At 31.7% G+C, this 21,094-nt stretch overlaps 1 protein-coding gene across 3 annotated transcripts in view; it reads right to left on the minus strand.

The window, feature by feature from the left end:
* Positions 1–21,094, minus strand: part of LOC143052446 (uncharacterized) — an 85,671-nt gene that overhangs the window by 11,283 nt on the left and 53,294 nt on the right. For 2 of the 3 annotated variants that reach the window (XM_076225485.1, XM_076225502.1), the window contains exons 9-24: positions 20,831–20,929; positions 19,703–19,804; positions 19,170–19,271; positions 18,900–18,998; positions 15,606–15,734; positions 15,150–15,278; positions 14,195–14,311; positions 13,463–13,561; positions 12,980–13,183; positions 11,551–11,649; positions 10,852–10,953; positions 5,322–5,426; positions 4,772–4,873; positions 3,178–3,276; positions 2,480–2,620; positions 1,119–1,154 (exon numbers count right to left, since the gene is read on the minus strand). In XM_076225485.1, the coding sequence (XP_076081600.1) occupies positions 1,119–1,154; positions 2,480–2,620; positions 3,178–3,276; positions 4,772–4,873; positions 5,322–5,426; positions 10,852–10,953; positions 11,551–11,649; positions 12,980–13,183; positions 13,463–13,561; positions 14,195–14,311; positions 15,150–15,278; positions 15,606–15,734; positions 18,900–18,998; positions 19,170–19,271; positions 19,703–19,804; positions 20,831–20,929 (1,764 nt within the window). The remainder of the gene's footprint in view (positions 1–1,118; positions 1,155–2,479; positions 2,621–3,177; positions 3,277–4,771; positions 4,874–5,321; positions 5,427–10,851; positions 10,954–11,550; positions 11,650–12,979; positions 13,184–13,462; positions 13,562–14,194; positions 14,312–15,149; positions 15,279–15,605; positions 15,735–18,899; positions 18,999–19,169; positions 19,272–19,702; positions 19,805–20,830; positions 20,930–21,094) is intronic. The other variant, XM_076225494.1, reaches the window with a different exon arrangement.

Raw genomic sequence — 21,094 nt, forward strand, 5'->3', positions numbered from 1 at the left:
CTTTTTTGTATCTTCACAATGATACTTGCAGAATTTTTCCTAATGAGATATGAGATAAAGGGTATGTGAGTTAGTAAAAGTATCTGATGCAGGATTAAGTTCAGCAGAAGCATCTTCGCTAGCCAAGAGTTACGATCCACTCCCCTCCTCTCCACCATTGGCAGATTGGGCCATCATTTGTGATAACAATGATGCATCATCTATCGGTAGATTAAAGTCACGCCCATTCCAAATACATTATTCTTGACCAATGGAAGTACTTGAACTCTTCAATTTGGAGGTAAAAACACTGTAGCGTCTAGATTCTACACATTTGGTAAATTAGGTTAAGAAAATATATGTTGACATTCATGCATTTGTGCAAGAAACATACACAGAAAACATTCAAATTGTCACTGAATATAGTCGTATGTTTAGGGATGTAAAGACTTATTGCACAATAAGCATATGGCAATTATTTACAAACACTTTCTAAATTTACATGTGATCATGTTATAGGCGCTTTTTGATAAGGTGCAGCAAGTTTCAACTGCAACCAATGAAAATCATTACCTTGTGTCTCCGAAATTCTATCTAAATCCGCCAAAGGTGGAGAGGAGGGGAATGTATCAAGACTTCAATCAATCAAATTACTGGATTAAGTGGTCTGAGCACAAATTTTGTTCTGTAAAGTTTTATGACAAGAGAGCCCAGGTATATGGTATAAGTCGCAATGTCGCATATGTAACAGATACTCATTATATTAGTTTCGTAGTAAGGCAAGATAATATTCTGCTTTGAACAATGTTTACCTCTTTAAGTGTAACTTTTACATAGAGATTTTTTTTTTTAATATCAAGTAAAGCATTATTCAAATATTATAAGGATATATGTTTACCTAAAACGTGCATATATATGATGCTGTATTTAAGCCTATTAGACATAGAACTACAAACACAAAAAAGCGGTGAACAAATGAAATGCTTAACTATCCACAACATTTTGTAAACATTTACATTAACAAATATGAGAAGCAAATTACTGTCTACCGTGTTATTCTATGTAAGGTAAATAATCAGGTATTATTTATAAGTTTTTAAATGTTGTGAAATTAAAAAAACATGTGACCTACACCTTACCTGTATACTATTTAACCATCTTAAAGCATACTTTTTCTGAAACAGATTACTACGCAGGTAAAAGTACTATTTAACCATCTTAAAGCATACTTTTTCTGAAAAAGATTACTACGCAGGAAAAAGTAGTCAGACAGAATAGAAATGCTAGACTAACTGTATGCTTCTAGAATTACTAAGGTAGTTAAGTCAAGTAGAAAAATGAAGCAATTTCAAAGGCATTGATTTATCAATTTTATTTTCTAATTTACACATATTTGAACATAATCTAGACAAACAACAAAATTAAGGGGACATAAAACAATTTTTACCTGCCCATAGAGCTGCAAATCATATTTTACAAGAAAGTATTACAAGAATATCAAGTCTGAATAAAAATAAACCAATATTCTACTAAATGATACACATGTTAAAAATGATCTACCAATTATTCTGAACTATTTTTAACCAATCCCAACTAAAAATAAACCAACCAGTTTAAACGAATTATCTCCTCTTGCACTAAAACAATTCTAAATCAGAAAGCAAGTTAACAACTTAGTTTACCCTCAAACAAGATATTTTCTAAATGAGCTATTTTACATTATAATATGCAACACTTTAAACTATTACAACAATACAGAAAGATGTATGTGCTAGTTCCTGAGGTATCTGTGTTCTGAAAAATCTATTTCCAGCTGCAAAATGTCTGGATTTCTCATAGGAAATGTATGGAAAAGGAATAATGTAAGAAATCTAAGTGGAACATTATGAACTACAAAATATTTTGCCAAATGCATATTTCAAAACAAACTTTTAAAACAGTGAATAGAAATGTAGGTACTGTTTGGCAAAATATTTTAATCTGTTACTAAAGGAAATTCCTGGATTATGAATTATTGGTGAAAAAGTTGAGAATGTGAACAGCAAACATCATATCAAACCAGTCTACAGAATCAACAACAACACAGTATCAATATTAGTACAGAGAAAGATTAATAGTTACAAAAGTATTTGAAAATTAGCATTAAATAAATCTTACTTTCATACAGTTATAAATTTGCATTTGATATAATTTACTTTCATATATTTTTCTCTTATTTCAAAACTCACAGAAAGTTTTGAAGAAATTTTGACCAAAGCTTCTAATGGTTCTTGACATTAATTTCTTGGAAGTTATACTTTGCAAATAATTTTGATTAAAATTTTCAATATGACAATACATTTACAAACAGAAAGAGGATTGACATAATTTGCAAATACTTTTTCACTAATCATAACACATCTATGATTTCTATATAAATACACACTTTAACTTGGTAACAATATCACAATATCATAATACATTCAAAACAAGGATAATACAAGTACATGATCTAGCATACCTCAGAACCAAAGTCTTTAAATCCTGAATCTCCGCCAACTGGAGGCTCACTTTTAACAGTTGCAGGAACTTTGGTCAACATTTCCCTGACAAAATCTACCTGTCCAAAGTGGGCAGCTACATGTAGTCCTGACAATCCAGTCTGGAAACAAACAATACTTTGTATCAGAACAGCCATCCATTATAGTTAAAAGGTGACAAAATTAAGGTTACTGATAAAGTTAAGAAAAATAAAGTTGGGTAAAACTTTATAAAAACAAGAATATTCATGTTGTAGTGCTATAAAGAATAGCTGAAATTCAAATTCAAAATTGGAAAACAGAGAAAGTTTGTGTTTGACGGATCTGAAAGTTCCTCACACTTTATAACACTGTTGAGCAGCTGGCCAAATCAAACTCTTTCTGTTGATTAGTTTCTGATAAAAATGTAGTAAGAAAATCATTCTTTTTAGGAACACTGATGAGCTAGGTGACTGCAATAAGGGGTTAGCCCTCATTTATAGAATGACGTATAAATTAACAATACAGGTAAAGTTACTTTAGGACAATATAGGTAGAGTAACTTTTGCAACTTTTTGTCTTAAACAAATATTTTCTTTCAATTCCTACATAAACCTTGCAGTAACATTGAATTATCTTTATGTATGATATAAATTTCTACTATAAACAGATTTAAATAAAAAGGTATAATGTTGTTAACCTTTTTACTAGTTATCCTCCATGATACATGTCCTTTCAAAGCTTCCAGTATATTAACGTGACCATACTTAGCTGATAAATGGATTGCTGTCATTCCATCCTTCAAATAAAAAGTCAAATTATCTGTCATCTCAGTCATAATAACCACAAAGTTAGAAATAATCAAATAATAATGACAATTATATTCAATTGTGAGTTTATAAGATACAATATATCATTTCTCCTATTCTAATAAAATATAAACAGCAAATTCATGATCTGTTAAGTGAAAGTATGTCAGCGAAGGTAATACACATCGCTTCTTCATATCATCTCACTATAAAATCTTAACATTGAAAACTGTAAAATCAGTGAAGCCTTACAATGAAGTTAGTTAAGGTGGTATGGGTGTCTTTCGCCATCTTGGATTGTACAAAACAGAGAACCTAAGGTCCAGACTTTCTATTAAGTTAGCAAAATTTGATGTACGAATGCAGATATATAATGTAAATGTTCATTTTAAAGAACCAGCTTATAGGAATATAACTTATAAATATTGATAGTTTTACAAGAGTAGATTATTTTTGGTTGTTTTAAATGTTTTTAAATTGGCATTTAAAGGGGAACTCTAAAACAGTGCATTTTCTGAGGGAATCTACCTGGAATTTTCATATTTAGTATTTTACCTGGAAAAAACGTACGGTGACCCTAACTTTTCTTTTGATACTCTCAAAGCATTGTCTGAAAACTATCTTTTTATAATTTATTATACAATTCTATCATTAAGTTTAGTTTCTAATCACAGAATGGTGTTTTTTCCTGTATAATCTATACTAAATGTGCCATTTTGTCACAACCTGTAGTTTGAGAAAATGCACATTGACCTAATTTTTATTATATTTTTTAACATATATCAATACACCTAATCGCTATTTATTCCATTCCGGATAAGTTCTAAAATTACTCAACTTTTTCATCCAGTTGAAACTATCTGGGACCTTGTTTAAACAATGCACCATGCAAGATACTTTTTAATGAGACCTGTTTAAACTACCGTAAATACTTCCTACAAAATATTTTTTTTACTTCAATTTTAATTTCGGAAAAAGTGGATCATACTCTATCAAAGTTTTTTAATGGTTGCTTTCTAAAGTTTTTCCTCCCTCAGCTCACTACTGATGACCTCTCTTTTTCGGCGGCATGACCCAAACAGGAAGTTGTGTAAATGACTGTTTTTCCCGGATTGGACTAAATAGCGATAAGGTGTATAGATACTATGTTTTGCAAAGTATGAACAAATTTATCATTTTTATTTTAGACTCCCATACCACCTTAAATTGAAATATTGAGAAGTTAATGCCAGAAAAAAAAATCAATGAGACACAGATAGTTGAAACATACTGTTTTGTCCAAAAAGACAAAGGGATTAGACACAAGTTTTTCAACTTTATAGTAATGTCTTCTCTGAAATAGGACACACATGACCCCCACCGTCCCCTTATAAGAAAATACCCATCAGTTCAAAACAATTTTTAATTAGAAAACATAACACTTGAACAATGTAAATAAGTTGCAGTCATGAAGTCACATGTCTGTACAAGAAATAATCTACTCACAGCATTTTCATCAATAGCGGAAGCCCCTGCCTCAAGAAGCACCAGTACAACCTCTTTATGACCTCCAGCAGCTGCTAGGTGCAAGGCTGTAGAATCATTGGTCTGAAAAAATATTTGTATCATTCTAATATAACAAAACTATTGTAATAAAAACAAGAAATTATACACAATATCTTGCAAAGTTCACAAACCCCAAATTGTTTTTAGATGAACAAATAATTGCTTAGTTGGTATATATAACTAATGGCAATTGAAAGAACATATGGTAAAAAGATGATGTCACTGCGAGAAAGATCTGAAAATCCCAAATATGGTGCAACTTATCAGTTTAATATTCAAGATCAAATATCAATTCATTCCACAATACAAAAGCTAAGTACATGAAATGAAACATTCCATGATTACAGCATATCATTCTAGATATTATCAAATAAGAATTGTCGGGCCTTGCTGATCTGAAAATTGATTTCAATGAACATAGTTATCTTAATTTTGCTGTAGTAAAACCTCTTTTTAACTGAACCATATCCAAGATCATTAATACACTTACCCTATTTCTAGCTGTAGTAACAACTCCTTTATTGAATCTCATAAGCTCCTTGACAACAGCAACACTTCCTTTAGAAGCAGCAATGTGGGCACAGGTCATACCATTCTATAAATACAATAAAAAAAATTTGTAAGGGTTCCACGGAACCCGGTGTCTTGCCTACTTTTTCTGTTAATCGCAGACTCAACAAAAATGAGGAAAAACATCAATAAAAATTTCCCTCGCGATACTGTCTTTTGATTGAAAGAAGCTTCCAAGTTTGGTAAAAAAATCCAGGATAGTTTATGAATCTAATAAATGTTTTATAAACTTTAACTGCAGACTGTATGTAATGTTAACTGGAAGAAAAACTAAGTTCATCTATAAGTAAAATACGGAAAAAGTGAATATTTTTTTTTACAAAATTTACTTCTGAATAATATCTTATGATCAGAAATAAGCTTTTGTCTAAGTTTGGTAGAAATCCAGGATAGTTTAAGAACATTATAAAAATTTTAAAAACTTAAACCACAGAGTGAATGTTTTGTTTCTGGCAAAAAAACTAAGTCCATTTATAAGTAAAATACGGAAAAGTGGAAATTTATTTTTACAAAATTTTCTTCTTGATACTATCTTATGATCATAAACAAGCTTCTGTCCAAGTTTGGTACAAATCAAGGATAGTTTATGAAAGTTATTAAAATTTTAAAAACTTTAACCACAGAGTGAATGTAATGTTTCCTCGCAGAAAAACTAAGTCCATTTTTAAGTAAAATACGGAAAAAATGGAATTTTATTTTTACAAAATTTACTTCTGCATACTTTCTTATGATCATAAACAAGCTTCTGTCCAAGTTTGGTAGAAATTCAGTATAGTTTAAGAAAGTTATTAAAATTTCAAAAACTTTAACCACAGAGTGAATATTTGTGGACGCCGCCGCCGACGACGACGGAATATAGGATCGCTTAGTCTCGCTTTTTCGACTAAAGTCGAAGGCTCGACAAAAATGATGATACAGTGGTTTTTTGTGTCATGTAATGTGAAGAAAAAAAATCATCAATCATAAAAAATGATCTGTAAAGCATGATTATGAAAAGTGATAAAAGTTGTGGGTCAATTAGACAGAATATTTATTTAAATAGACAGTTATGTTTATTGCTGTTAACCACAATTTTTTCATGGAAATGAAATGTTGAAGAACACCAATAAACCACTGTGTCATGAACTAAGGGTCAACAGTTGTCAGCCCTTCACCAGTATCCTTTTTTCCTTCAGGCATTCTTAGTTTACCAATCTAGGCATCATGTGGTTAATTGAAATATAAAAGATGTGCCTATTTTGTTTTTAATTCTTAAGCAAAATTACTAATCTATTGACAATTTTAAAAATGATCAACAGCAAACTTGACTAATCGTTTCTAAGAGTAAAAATAGTCATTGTTTATGAACAGTAGTCCATAAATCTACAATGTCAGGTGTTGTGGAAAAAATAAACAAGAATGTGTCCTCAGTACACAGATGCCCCATCTGCACTATCATTTTATATGTGTAATGGATTGTGAAAATTGGGGAAAATCTCTAATTTGGCATCAAAATTAGAAAGATCATATCATAGGGAACATGTATACTGAGTTTAAAATTGATTCGACTTCAACTTCATCAAAAACACATCGACCAAAAACTTTAACCTGAAGCAGGAGGAACGGACGGACAGACGGACGAACAGACGCAGACCAAAAAACATAATGCCCATAAATGGGTCATAAAAATTACTCTGTTTAAGTGATAGTAAAATAAATTATAAAAACTGAAGGGTCCTCACTTCTCATAAGATTGGGAGATAACTTGATGAGATTAAGTTCAATTGGACTTTGATTTATTGTGCAAAGATTAATTGTAGGCTCACAGAATATAAAAGTTCATCAAACATAAAAATACATTTGCATATTGAATGTAATATGACAAAAGGTTAATGTGTTTTTAAATTAAAAGGCACCTTGCATAACATTTGATTTCCATTCTTTATAGGACTGCTATTTTATAGTCCCACATAATAAATAGATCACAAAGACACTTGATAGCAGCTTTTTTAATGGCTGTTAAATATTTGTTTTATGTTATAATCAATACCTATGCATAATCAAACATTGAAAAAAGTATTAAACTTTTATTGCACTCGATCTTGATAAATAGAACATTAATCAAAGTATTCTGGGATAAGTTAATTCTTTTACTTTGTCCATAGCATCTTTTTAAGGAAATGATAAATCATATCATAGGAAAGACATAATTTTATATAAACCAATCATTTTTGTATTATTCTCAGACATGGAGGAGGAGGAAAATACACATATGAAAGGTCCAAGGATGACAACTGGATAGGGTTAAGTGGTCACATGCATTATACAACATTCAATTTGGATGTCAATGGTTTACATAATTATTTTCAGGAAATCCCAAAATTTAAACACTAGATGCAATTATCATCTCTTTTTCTGAATTTTATATAAATTCCCCCAAAGAATTCCTTGCATTTCGAGTATACAAGTTTCTTTTGTGCAACTTAAAATATCTTTTACCAAAAACATGCAGAAAAATTCAATAATTAAAGAAATTAATACAGTACAAGGTAAACTGGAAATATTAAAACATCAATTTGTGTGGTAAATACTTACTTCATCCTAGAATAAAAATAAAATATTTAATATATCAAAAGTCAACTTTACTTAACAATCAAAGAGCAGATTGCTCTGAGGGATACGATTGCCATTGTTTTCATTGACACATGTATACATGTAGCTGGATAATAATATTTTCAAAACTAATTCAACTGCACATGTAAAATGTAAAATATACGTTATCTAAATAAGTTACAAAATAGCCAATCCCGGATAAAAGTATGTGAACAATATACTTAGGCTTATTGTGTTTTAGTTTTTTAACTATCAATTCTAAGTTTACTTTCCTCAGAAGAGAAGGTCAGAGTGAGAGAAGGTTATTTCACTTCATATCTTACATGTATCACCTATTTTCCTACGTTAATTCTAGGAGGAACCCCATTCCTAACTCTTTAAATATTTAATTTCCTTTGGGTCAGTGATCATGACTAATTTCCGTACACATTCCTTGGTTTAAATTGCGATCGGTTTTAATACAATACAATGTTTATCGACAGAACAAGTTTACTTTTTCTCAATGTATTGTTTTGATTCAGAATTCACGGAAGTTACTTCCGGAAGGGAGACAACTGGAAACGATAATATGGAAGACTCAATTTCGCCTGAAGGGGTTACTTTTACGATGTAGACTACATTTATTTTAATTTAAATGATGCATATGATTTAAAATTATGCAACAACAATAACCATCAATAGCAGACATACATAGAAAGGATCCCATGAGTTATTAATTAATTAATTGAGTGGGGAATCCGGAGCAACCATTCAATCTAATACCCCTTGAAGTCAAGACAAGAGTGCACACGCTGAAATGTCTCGCCTTCTATACTAATCATTGATATTATGTTGATAGTCCTAAGTATAAAGCTAAGCTTTATTACAACTGTCACATAAACTTAACATTAACCAAGATAACTAAACAAAGACCAATGAACCTTGAAAATGAGGTCAAGGTCAGATGAACCATGCCAGGAAGACATGTACAGCTAACAATGCTTCTATACAACATATATAGTTGACCCATTACTTATAGTTTAAGAAAAATAGACCAAAACACAAAAACTTAACACTGTGCAATGAACCGTGAAAATGAGGTCACAGTCAAATAAAACCTCCACGAAAGATCATAAAATATTTCCATACACCAAATATCGTTGACCTATGGCATATAGTATTATATAAAAAGACCAAAACTCAAAAACTTAATTTTGACCACTGAACCATGAAAATGAGGTCAAGGTCACATGACATCTGCCCGCTAGACAGGTACACCTTACAATCATTCCATACAACAAATATAGTAGACCTATTGCATATAGTATGAGAAAAACAGACCAAAACGCAAAAATTTAACTATAACCACTGAACCATGAAAATGAGGTCAAGGTCAGATGACACCTGCCAGTTGGACATGTACACCTTACAGTCCTTCCATACACCGAATATACTAGCCCTACTGATTATAGTATCTGAGATATGGACTTGACCACCAAAACTTAACCTTGTTCACTGATCCATGAAATGAGGTCGAGATCAAGTGAAAACTGTCTGACAGACATGAGGACCTTGCAAGGTATGCACATATCAAATATAGTTATCCTATTACTTTTAATAAGAGAGAATTCAACATTACAAAAAATTTGAACTTTTTTTTCAAGTGGTCACTGAAACATGAAAATGAGGTCAAGGGCATTGGACATGTGACTGACAGAAACTTCGTAACATGAAGCATCTATATACAAAGTATGAAGCATCCAGGTCTTCCACTTTCTATAATATAAAGCTTTTAAGAAGTGAGCTAACGCCGCTGCCGCTGTAGCCGCTGCCGCCGGATCACTATCCCTATGTCGAGCTTTCTGCAACAAAAGTTGCAGGCTCGACAATAACTATACACATGCGCATAATTACCTAAACAAACCCTGAGTAAGAACGTACATTAATTAAACGACCTAGATGGTTCTCTATTTCTTTATGGAAGTACATTATCAAATATCAGTTTCATAACAGTAACATATAAGAAAAACTCCACTTCAGTTCTTATATGACAGAAATAGATTTATCGGAATTCAGAGAACTCTCGCATTTTTATCACAACTGGGAATTCCCTCTGACGTGTTTCTAAATTTATAAAAACACTAAATATAAATATTGCCTAATTCTGATTTTCCCTGTTGTTAAAAACACGCATATAAGTCAAGGGAAGTATCAAACATGAAGATTATGAAAAGAACATTATAGGAAAGTTGTTTTAAGTTCAATCCATTTGTTTGTTTTTACCTTTTAAACCAAGACAATTATAAGAATCTGAGATGTTCCTTAATGTTTAGAATAAAACGGTTGACATGAGGGCATCACACCCTGAGCCAATCGTATAAGTCTACAGATTGCTTGAAAGTATCCCAAAAATGAATCTTAATATAAATAGCAAAATGTCATGAAAGCATTTTAGTGACCATAAAAAATAATCAGTTTGATATATAATGTCACAACATATATAAAGTTGGTGATATAAATCATTAGTACACTAATTAAAGTAACTTTCAAAGACTAAATTGATCTTACACGTCTCCATTATGTTTAATTTCGTAACAAAAATTGATTGAACTGCAAAGTTAATCTTACACTTCATTAACATTGACTTTTATTGCTACATGCTTCAATGGTATACTACTGGGATGAGCAAATATTGCTTCCATGTTTAGGAATAGTAGATTACTTTTTCTGTTCAAAATTGTAATAAACATTTTACCAATTTCTCTCTTCAAGGCAATTTGAAAAAAACATTTTTGTTGAAAATCGTAATGAACCTATTTTTCATTTTTATCTACGCATTACATCCAAATTACAAAAAATATTCTAAATATAGAACTTACTGTGTTCGCCATTGTTACTAATTCTGGTCTGTACTTTAGGAACAATTTTACTACATCAGAATGATCATTCTCAGCAGCTAAATGTAGAGGGGTCTGACCATGCTTAAATTAGATATCACAAAATTGGATATATTGAGCACGATCAAGAACAATAAAAATATTTACATGGAAAATGTTGTTCATGTAGACAAACATTGTGGTAAATTATATAGTTTGAACTTGCACGTACTCTATATCTGCTAGTCTAAATCTGTCTGGATATTGACTAAAAGCTATCGTATTATTTACGAAATATGTAGATTTTTCCATTACTTCAAAATTAATTCATTGATGGAAAACTACCTATTTTTATTTTTTAATTACCTCAACAGACATTAACAAAATTAATCAAAAGATAAAATTTTAATCAAATATTAGGCCCAATTAACGCCCTTATCACAAAATATGAATCAAATCTTTTAAAATCAAATAGTTGCAAATAGCATGTATATGTTTCCAACAATATATTGTTGCTAGGTATCTTTCTCCAAAAATGTATATATTTGATCGGTGAATTTCCAAATGATAACTCTTCCCAATAAACATGAAAATAGCTATTTTTTTTTAAAGTAAAATGTGTCAACATTCAAAAGAAGCAGATTATAGGCCATTTATTAATAATGTCATTTGCAACATCTGATTATAGATTATAGATCTTACCACATCCGTAGCATTGGCATCAGCTTTCATATTCAGTAATGTACTACATACTTCCATCTGACCACTCTGGGCTGCCATGTGTAATGGAGTTCTTTTGGCCTACAATCGATGTAGAAAGATATATATTAAAGATTTGCCAAAAAAGCATTGCATTAATATAACCCTTTGATGTATATAGTAGTTGAATGTTGCTCTATTGTAATGATAAAAGCCGAAGCAGGACTCTAGGTGCAGGATTTTCCCACTGTATTGAAGACCCATTGGTGGTCTTGGGATTTTTTCTGCTCTTTAGTGGGGTTGTTGTTTCTTTGACACTTTCCCAATATCCATTCTCAATTTTATTTTATTATCAACAAGTGAAACTGCGAGCTACTGCTCACTGATGATACCCCCGCCGCAAGTGGATAATATTAATAGTGTAAAAATATGCAAGTGTTCGGTAAACAGGAAGTTGTCAAGTGATGAATCTGAAAACGCATCACACGGTATAGCTGACTTATATAAATCCTGAAACCAAATTTCAGAAATCCTTGTATTGTAGTTCCTGAGAAAAATGTGACGAAAATTTTCAACTTGGCTATCATGTGTAAAATCAGACAAGTGTTCGGTAAACAGGAAGTTGTCAAGTGATGAATCTGAAAACGCATCACACGGTATGGCTGACATATATAAATGTTGATACCAAATTACAGAAAGGGTGGATGTGTAGTTCCTGAGAAAAATGTGACGAAAGTTTCATGGGACGGACTGACTGACGGACGGACTGACGGACGGACTGATGGACGGACTGACGGACGGACGGACTGACAGACAGAGGTAAAACAGTATACCCCCCCTTTTTTAAAGCGGGGGTATAATGATAACACACAAATAGTAGTCCAAAGAGTTGTCAACAGCAGCTCATGTGAGTCCAAATTTATGTGGGGTACACACCAATGAAACAGCGTTCCTGAATAGTTAAGATTTAACAAACAAAAAAAGGCATCTGTAAAAGTTTCATGTATTTCTATCAACAGTTAAGAATTACAAAGATATTAGTATCAATATAATACCAATGTGTTACCAGCAGAAAATGCAAAAACCTTAATTTGACAATACCTTTATAATGGTAGCCAAATGTGTCTCAATAGGAGTAATGACTTACCAAGGACAAGGCATCAATAGTTGCCCCATGTGTCTCTATCAAGGAGTAATGACTTACCAAGGACAAGGCATCAATAGTTGCCCCATGTGTCTCTATCAAGGAGTAATGACTTACCAAGGACAAGGCATCAATAGTTGTCCCATGTGTCTCTATCAAGGAGTAATGACTTACCAAGGACAAGGCATCAATAGTTGCCCCATGTGTCTCTATCAAGGAGTAATGACTTACCAAGGACAAGGCATCAATAGTTGCCCCATGTGTCTCTATCAAGGAGTAATGACTTACCAAGGACAAGGCATCAATAGTTGCCCCATGTGTCTCTATCAGTAGTTTAACTAGTTTGTTGTAACCATTCTGAGCAGCCAAATGGAGGGGTGTTACTCCCTGTTTTGACTTGGCATTGACAAAAGCTTTATGCCACAGCAGAACATCAGCCACTTGGTCATGGCCACTTTCCGCTGCTAAATGTAAGGCAGCTTTACCATGATTCTAAAAAACAGTAATATTGTTCTTTTTTAATAGAAATTTTAACAGACATTTGTCAAAGGATAAACAAATTCAGACCTTTAATAAACAACTTTACATGATGATATGTATAGAATATATATGATACATTCATACACATGAAAGTTTAATTAGATCAGGTAATTCATTATTTCATTTTTCTTTACTAATGCTACATGTCTTTGTTGACATTCTAATAGGTGTCTCATTCAACATATCATTTTAATATATAACCAAAAGCCAATTTATACATATATAATCTACCTCATCAAAAACATCAACTCTGGCATGGTGCTGTAGAAGAATCTTTACTATACTGATATGACCCTGCTCACTCGCTACTAACAATGGAGACCAACCATTCTGAAACATAAAGTGTAAACTAATTAATAATCTCAAGTAAACATAAACTTGTTATTCAAAACTTGAAATATTCATGTCAAATTTATTTTTGCTATTTTCTAAGTGATATATAACTTTAGAGTGCTTTTGCACAAAATATGGGATAACATACTTAATAAACAGCCTAAACAGAGACCTTATGATTTTATGATAAACTATATACTTTTTTTTCCAATTCAGGACTTAGAATGATTAATGAACCAAAGAATATTATACTTAACCATATGCCACATGCCCATATTAATGTCAACTTTTCTTGGGTAGTTAAACCTTTTAAGCATCAAATTAAAAGTAACTATTTGATTTATTTTTTAATATATTTTCAAACTTTGTTTTAACCCTTAAACTAAGCCAAACTCACAATGATTCAGCAGGATTCCACATATTAAGGTATAATATTATCTAAGTGTTACATCACTCAACATCAATATTACTTTAATTTTTATTAGGTTATGTTAAGGACTATTGGATAAACAGATTCTAAGCATGTAGAGTTATATCATAAAAGATGTATGAAATTTTTATTTGTTTTACTGTTTTGGCCTGTTTGAAGCCTAAAATATAGAAAGTAACATCTATAATATGTTTACTAACCTTTGACTGTTTATTGACAGCTTTCTGTACGCCTAAAGCACCAATATGTTTGACAATCTCTAGCAGAATGTCACCATTACCAGCCCTGGCACAATAATGTAAGGGAGTTTCAAATGTCTAAAAAGGTCAAGAAATTTAAATAAACAAACATGTAAATCATTGCTTTAATTTCATCAAACCTCTGATATTGACATTATCTTTAATGATAGAATAGTAAACAGTAAATAGTCATATGTTGTCGTTGGTTGATGTGGTTTATAAGTGTATTTTATATAGATTAGACCCTTGGTATTCCTGTTTGAATTCTTTTACACTTGCCATACTGGGGCCCTTTATAGCTTGCTGTTCTGTGTGGGCCAAGGCTCCGTGTTGAAGGCCATACTTTGACCTGTAATAATGTTTACTTTTTACACATTATGATTTGGATGGAGAGCTGTCTCATTGGCACTCATTCAACATTTTCTTTTTGCTAAAATCAGGTTCTCTAAGATTGACATATTTTGAAATCAGTCAATTTTTATATAACTTCTGCTTCTCTTGGCAGAACTATTCCATACTGCTACAATACACCTGCTTCTACAGGAAATAAACATTACCATGACTTACATATTTTGGGAAATAACCAATATATTAATGTAACAGTGCCACTTGTTGGTCTTTATCTGAACAGTAGTTAGATTGTCCAAACTGTTTAATGTAGCAAGGACTTAAATAGCATTTTTTATTAAAAAGAAATGAAGGTATATTGTAGCCAACAACTTTTTCTCAGTTCAGGTAACAACAGCACTCATGTCTCATTTAGTAAGTTTATAATTTTATGACTTCTTTGACTTTGAGTGTAGAAAAAAGGAATAGTTGCTTCAGCTGATGTCTTATATTCATGATTGTGAGGAAAGATAAAGGGACAAAATACAATTTCATTGGGGAATATACCATATTTAAGAAATATAAATACCAGTTTGGTGTGTAAGTTTGTATCTCCGTCATACTCCAGTAATAATTTGATCATATCTGTATCTTCCAAATCCTCATGTGCCAAATTCTTTGTCAACTCTGCTGCATAATGTACTGTAGTTTCTCCTTCCTTGAATAGAAAATCAGTAAGCTTCAATGATTTTGATGCACAATGTCTTGGGGTTTCTGCTTCTTAAACTAAAAAATGGGTAAGCTTTAATAACTTTGCTTCATAATACAGTGAGGTTTCTCCTACCAAAATTGGAAAAAAGGTAGTCTTTAAAAACTTGCTGCAAAGTGTACTAGGGTTTCAAAAACATTGAACATGGGTTAGCTTGGATATCTCTTTTGCATTTTCTTAATATCTGTTTTCAATGGATTTTAATTCAAAGCTGAGGTGAAAAGTTGATGTTATTTATACAGGTAGATGTAAAACACAGGTACAAATATATCTTACCCAGTTCTGTTGATTAACCAGCATGACAGCATCAATTCTTGACCTAGATCTACTAACAATGGTTAAAAGTTCTCTGGCCACATCTAAATGGCAGTGTCGTACAGCAACATGCAATGGTGTCTCTCCTATCTTAAATATATAATGATGTCCATATAAATATTGCACAATGGACTTTCCATTTGATCTAACAGAGTAAAAACAAAGACAGAAAAAATACATACTTAAACCTCTGATTCAAAAAGAATTCTGTAATTAATGCAATACTAATACAGTTTATACATCATGTCATTTTAAACATTGGCTTTAAACTTGTGATTTGTATGATCATACTCTTCTACTCATGCCAAGATAAAACAATTCAAAATATTTGCATATTGCTTACATTATCTTTTATTCGATTTCATATAGAACCTGAGGTTGAACCCCAATCCTTATAATAAGAAATAAATTACACTTTAGGGATATAGGTTTCATCTATCAATAATTATCTCCCCTTACGATGTCAACAAATATATTTTGTCGTCTCTCAACTTTTTGTTTAAAAAATAATGTTTTATCTTATTTCATTAAAGAGTAAGTAAATAAATTTAGTTAGCAGAAAGTGTTGATGAACTTGGTAATTCCTTTGCAATGGACTATATTTGCTATATATTACTTAGTCATAGGGATATGTCCTGTCATCATAACTATATAGAATTATGAGACATCAATTTTGAATATCCATGGTCACCTATAACTTAGTTAAGCTATAACCAGGTGCTCCGCAGGGCGCAGCTTTATACGACCGCAGAGGTCGAACCCTGAACAGTTGGGGCAAGTACGGACAAAACATTCAAGCGTGATACAGCTCTGAATTTGGATTGTGATCAAATTTTTGACATTACATGGGTTTTTTTACACAAAACAAATGTCAAGATTTTACAAATCAATTAAAGATTTCTTCTTATTTAAATCTAAAATTAAATAGTTGACACAGCATAGGTTTCTGACACAGAATGAATGTGGTCTAATGAACTTAAAAGTTTTTTTTTGCCTTTGAGCAATTCACTATGCTGTTGAATATTAATCCTCTCAAAAAAATGTTTGAAGAAATTTTCTTTTTATTTATGAAATCTGAAATGAGAAAAATTTAACCCCCCCCCCCTTTTTTTTCACATCCCCGTTTCCCTTTTTCCAAAACTGATATCAATTCAAATTTCTAATGGAGTTTGCAACAATAACTACTCTTTTAAATACATCATAAAATATTAAAATGTAAAATAAAGTGCTTGTTATCACTGAATGGTAAAGATTGGTTGGTAGTAAAAGTGAATATACATTGTTTATTGTATAAAACACTAAAAAAAACTTCATCAGCAACATTTTATATTGGCAAATTTCCAATGAAGTTATTTACATAAAGTTATTGGCAAATAAAAATAGAAAATGACATCATAGTCATGTCTGGCAAATTTCCAACATACATTATCTAAAACATTTTAGATAAGATAAGGAAAAAAAGCTTCATCAGCAACATTTTATATTGGCAAATTTCCAATGAAGTTATTTACATAAAGTTATTGGCAAATAAAAGTAGAAAATTACATCATAGTCATGTCTGGCAAATTTCCAACATATATTATCAACTACTATTCTATACAAAGAAAGATAACTCCAATTGAAAATTAATTGCTATTGCACAATATTGTGCAATTAGATATTTCTTGCTATTGTGCAATACTGTGCAATTGAAAATTTCTTGCTATTGCACAATACTTGATATGGAATCCTGATTTGGACCAACTTGAAAACTGGGCCCATAATCAAAAATCAAAGTACATATTTAGATAAAGCATATCAAATAAGCCCAAGAATTTAATTTTTGTTAAAATCAAACTTAGTTTAATTTTGGACCCTTTGGACCTTAATGTAGACCAATTTGAAAACTGGACCAAAAATTAAGAATCTACATACACAGTTAGATTTGGCATATCAAAGAACCCATTTATTCAATTTTTGATGAAATCAAACAAAGTTTAATTTTGGACCCCCATTTGGACCAACTTGAAAACTAGGCCAATAATTAAAAATCTAAGTACATTTTTAAATTCAGCATATCAAAGAACCCCAAGGATTCGATTTTTGTTAAAATCAAACTAAGTTTAATTTTGGACCCTTTGGACCTTAATGTAGACCAATTTGAAAACGGGACCAAAAATTAAGAATCTACATACATAGTTAGATTTGGCATATCAAAGAACCCCAATTATTCAATTTTTGATGAAATCACACAAAGTTCAATTTTGGACCCTTTGGGCCCCTTATTCCTAAACTGTTAGGACCAAAACTCCCAAAATCAAACCCAACCTTCCTTTTATGGTCATAAACCTTGTGTTTAAATTTCATAGATTTCTATTTACTTATACTAAAGTTATGGTGCAAAAACCAAAAATAATGCTTATTTGGGCCCCTTTTTGGCCCCTAATTCATAAACTGTTGTGACCTCAACTCCAAAAATCAATCCCAACCTTCCTTTTGTGGTCATAAACCTTGTGCTAAAATTTCATTGATTTCTATTAACTTATACTAAAGTTATTGTTCGAAAACCAAGAATAATGCTTATTTGGGCCCTTTTTTGGCCCTTAATTCCTAAACTGTTGGAACCAAAACCCCCAAAATCAATCCCAACTTTCTTTTGTGGTCATAAACCTTGTGTCAAAATTTCATAGATTTCTATTCACTTAAACTAAAGTTATAGTGCGAAAACCAAGAAAATGCTTATTTGGGCCCTTTTTGGCCCCTAATTCCTAAAATGTTGGGACCAAAACTCCCAGTATCAATACCAACCTTCCTTTTGTGGTCATAAACCTTGTGTTAAAATTTCATAGATTTCCTTTCACTTTTACTAAAGTTAGAGTGCGAAAACTAAAAGTATTCGGACAACAACGACGACGACGACGACGACGACGACGACGACGACGACGACGACGACCCCGACGCCAACGTGATAGCAATATACGACGAAAAATTTTTCAAATTTTGCGGTCGTATAAAAAGGGGGCATAGCAATTTCATTAGAGAGGTCCATCTTGGTACAAGTGAAGGAGATGTGTAATAGTAGTGTGCAGTAAGAAAGTCTTATCAACAGACAAACATTAATAGTTCAGACAACATCTATTAAAAGAAATTCTAGCTGGTACCTAGTGGCTCTAATGTGATTCAATTTTTTTATAAAAATAAGAAAAATTAAATGATAAGACTTTTATGTCAGCCATCTCTTGGGTCTCTCTTTAAGTGAGATTAACGTCTTTGTACCTTTGATTGTTGTGTTGGATCGCCTCCTTCCTCTAAACAAGCTATCACCATCTGTATTTGACCATGTCTAGCTGCTATGTGCATTGCTGTTTCACCATTCTGGAAAATAATTAAAATATTTCCTTTAGTGACACTATTTATATTTTTGCTTTCAATCAGTTAAAATTAATATGCCTTAGTCATGATGCTATACAATATGTTGAAATACTTTAATTAATCTGTTCATGAACTATCTGTTAGACTAGTATGTATTTGTTGTGCCAGGCTTACCTCCCTTGTAGCATTAACATCTGCACCACTTTTTAACAACATTTCAGCACATTTTTCTCCTTCTCTTGTCCTTGCAGCTATGTGTAGTGGTGTCTCTTGTGCCTATAATATATCATTAACATGAAGTAAAGACAAAATTAAAATACTGAGGCAAACCTGTAAGTTATATAACTTGTGTAACTATGTGTACCAAGATAATTATACACAATAGACACAAAAATATCATGTTTTTACAGATACAATTGATCATCTAAAAAATAGAGTAAGCAATCATTGTTGTAAAATCTGCAGAATTATTTCAAGATAAGTATATTTTGATGTAAAAAAAACCATATTCATTCTACTTTTGTACCATTGAGAATAACAAAATCGTTGATGCAATTTCAAGAATAGGGCAAATTGAATAGCATTTGAAACATATTTGAAATATGTACTGAAAGTAAGAAAGATTTTTAACATTTTACCACTGACAGATTTTATCTCAATCTATTCATTTACAAATTTTCATAAATGTTTGAATATAAACTATTCACCTTTCCCCCTTTAAGTTCTACTTGTGCTCCATATCCCAGTAGAGTTTGTACAACTTGTGGTTTACAACATTCTACTGCTAGATGTAATGCTGTAGATCCATCCTAAAAATATAATTTTAGTCTATTGTCAAAATTATCAGAAAAGCAAAATTTAATACACATGTAACATGTGTTATTATAAAGATGGGAAAAGAGAAAATAATAAGCATGTAATAAAATTTGAGATAATGACCTACTGTTGATCTCAACACTGAGGCTACTTCATTTTGAATGTTCTCTTTATCTGAATTAAAGAAAATTTTATTAAACTACAACTTGAGTCTTTAATAGGATAATAAAACTAGAGGTTCTTAAGAGCCTGTGTCGCTCACCTTGGTCTATGTGCATATTAAACAAAAGACACAGATGGATTAATGACAAAATTGGGTTTTGGTGATGGTGATGTGTTTGTAGATCTTACTTTACTGAACATTGTTGCTACTTAGAATTATCTCTATCTATAATGAACTTGGCCCATTACAGAGTTAATAACCAAAAACAGCAAAATTTCCTTAAAATTGTCAATTCAGGGGCAGCAACCCCACAACTGGTTGTTTGAATCGTCTGAAAATTTCAGGGCAGATAGATCTTGACTTGATAAACAATTTTACACTGTGTCAGATTTGCTCTAAATGCTTCGTTTCAGAGTTATAAGCCAAAATCTACATTTTACCCCTATGTTCTATTTTTAGCCATGGCGGCCATCATGGTTGGTTGGCCAGGTCACCAGACACATTTTTCAAACTAGATACCCTAATGATGATTGTGGCCAAGTTTGGTTAAATTTGGCCCAGTAGTTTCAGGAGAAGATTTTTGTAAAAGTTAACAGAGACGGACGACAGACGATGAAGACGGACGCAAAGTGATGAGAAAAGCTCACTTGACCTTTTAGGCCAGGTGAGCTAAAAAGAAACTATTATGATGATTTAGATATTTAAAACCTATAATCGATTGATTCAAAACAAGCAACCACGGAAAACTGCATTGTCAACTATTTACATAATTTATTGAAAAAAGCTTTATCACGTTCTGATTATTTTTTCAATTTCCTGAATCTGTATTATATAATTCCTTTGCTTTGTGTTTTACCTTAGTTTTGGAATCAGGGGCTGCACCTTTTTGTAATAAAGCTCGAACAACATTTGTATGTCCTTTCATGGCTGCAGCATGTAAACATATGGCGCCAGACTGTAAAATAATAACCATGTTGAGTTTAGTTTAAAATTAGTTGTATACAAAACTAAACATATACACTGTTTTCCCACAATCTAAGTTACAAAGAACAGTAACAAAAATTACCCATTTTGCCAAAAAAAAAAACATGTTTTGAAGAACAATGCGCTGTGATACATT

This window comes from Mytilus galloprovincialis, chromosome 1 (genome assembly GCF_965363235.1).
Source record: "Mytilus galloprovincialis chromosome 1, xbMytGall1.hap1.1, whole genome shotgun sequence".
Lineage (NCBI taxonomy): Eukaryota > Metazoa > Mollusca > Bivalvia > Mytilida > Mytilidae > Mytilus > Mytilus galloprovincialis.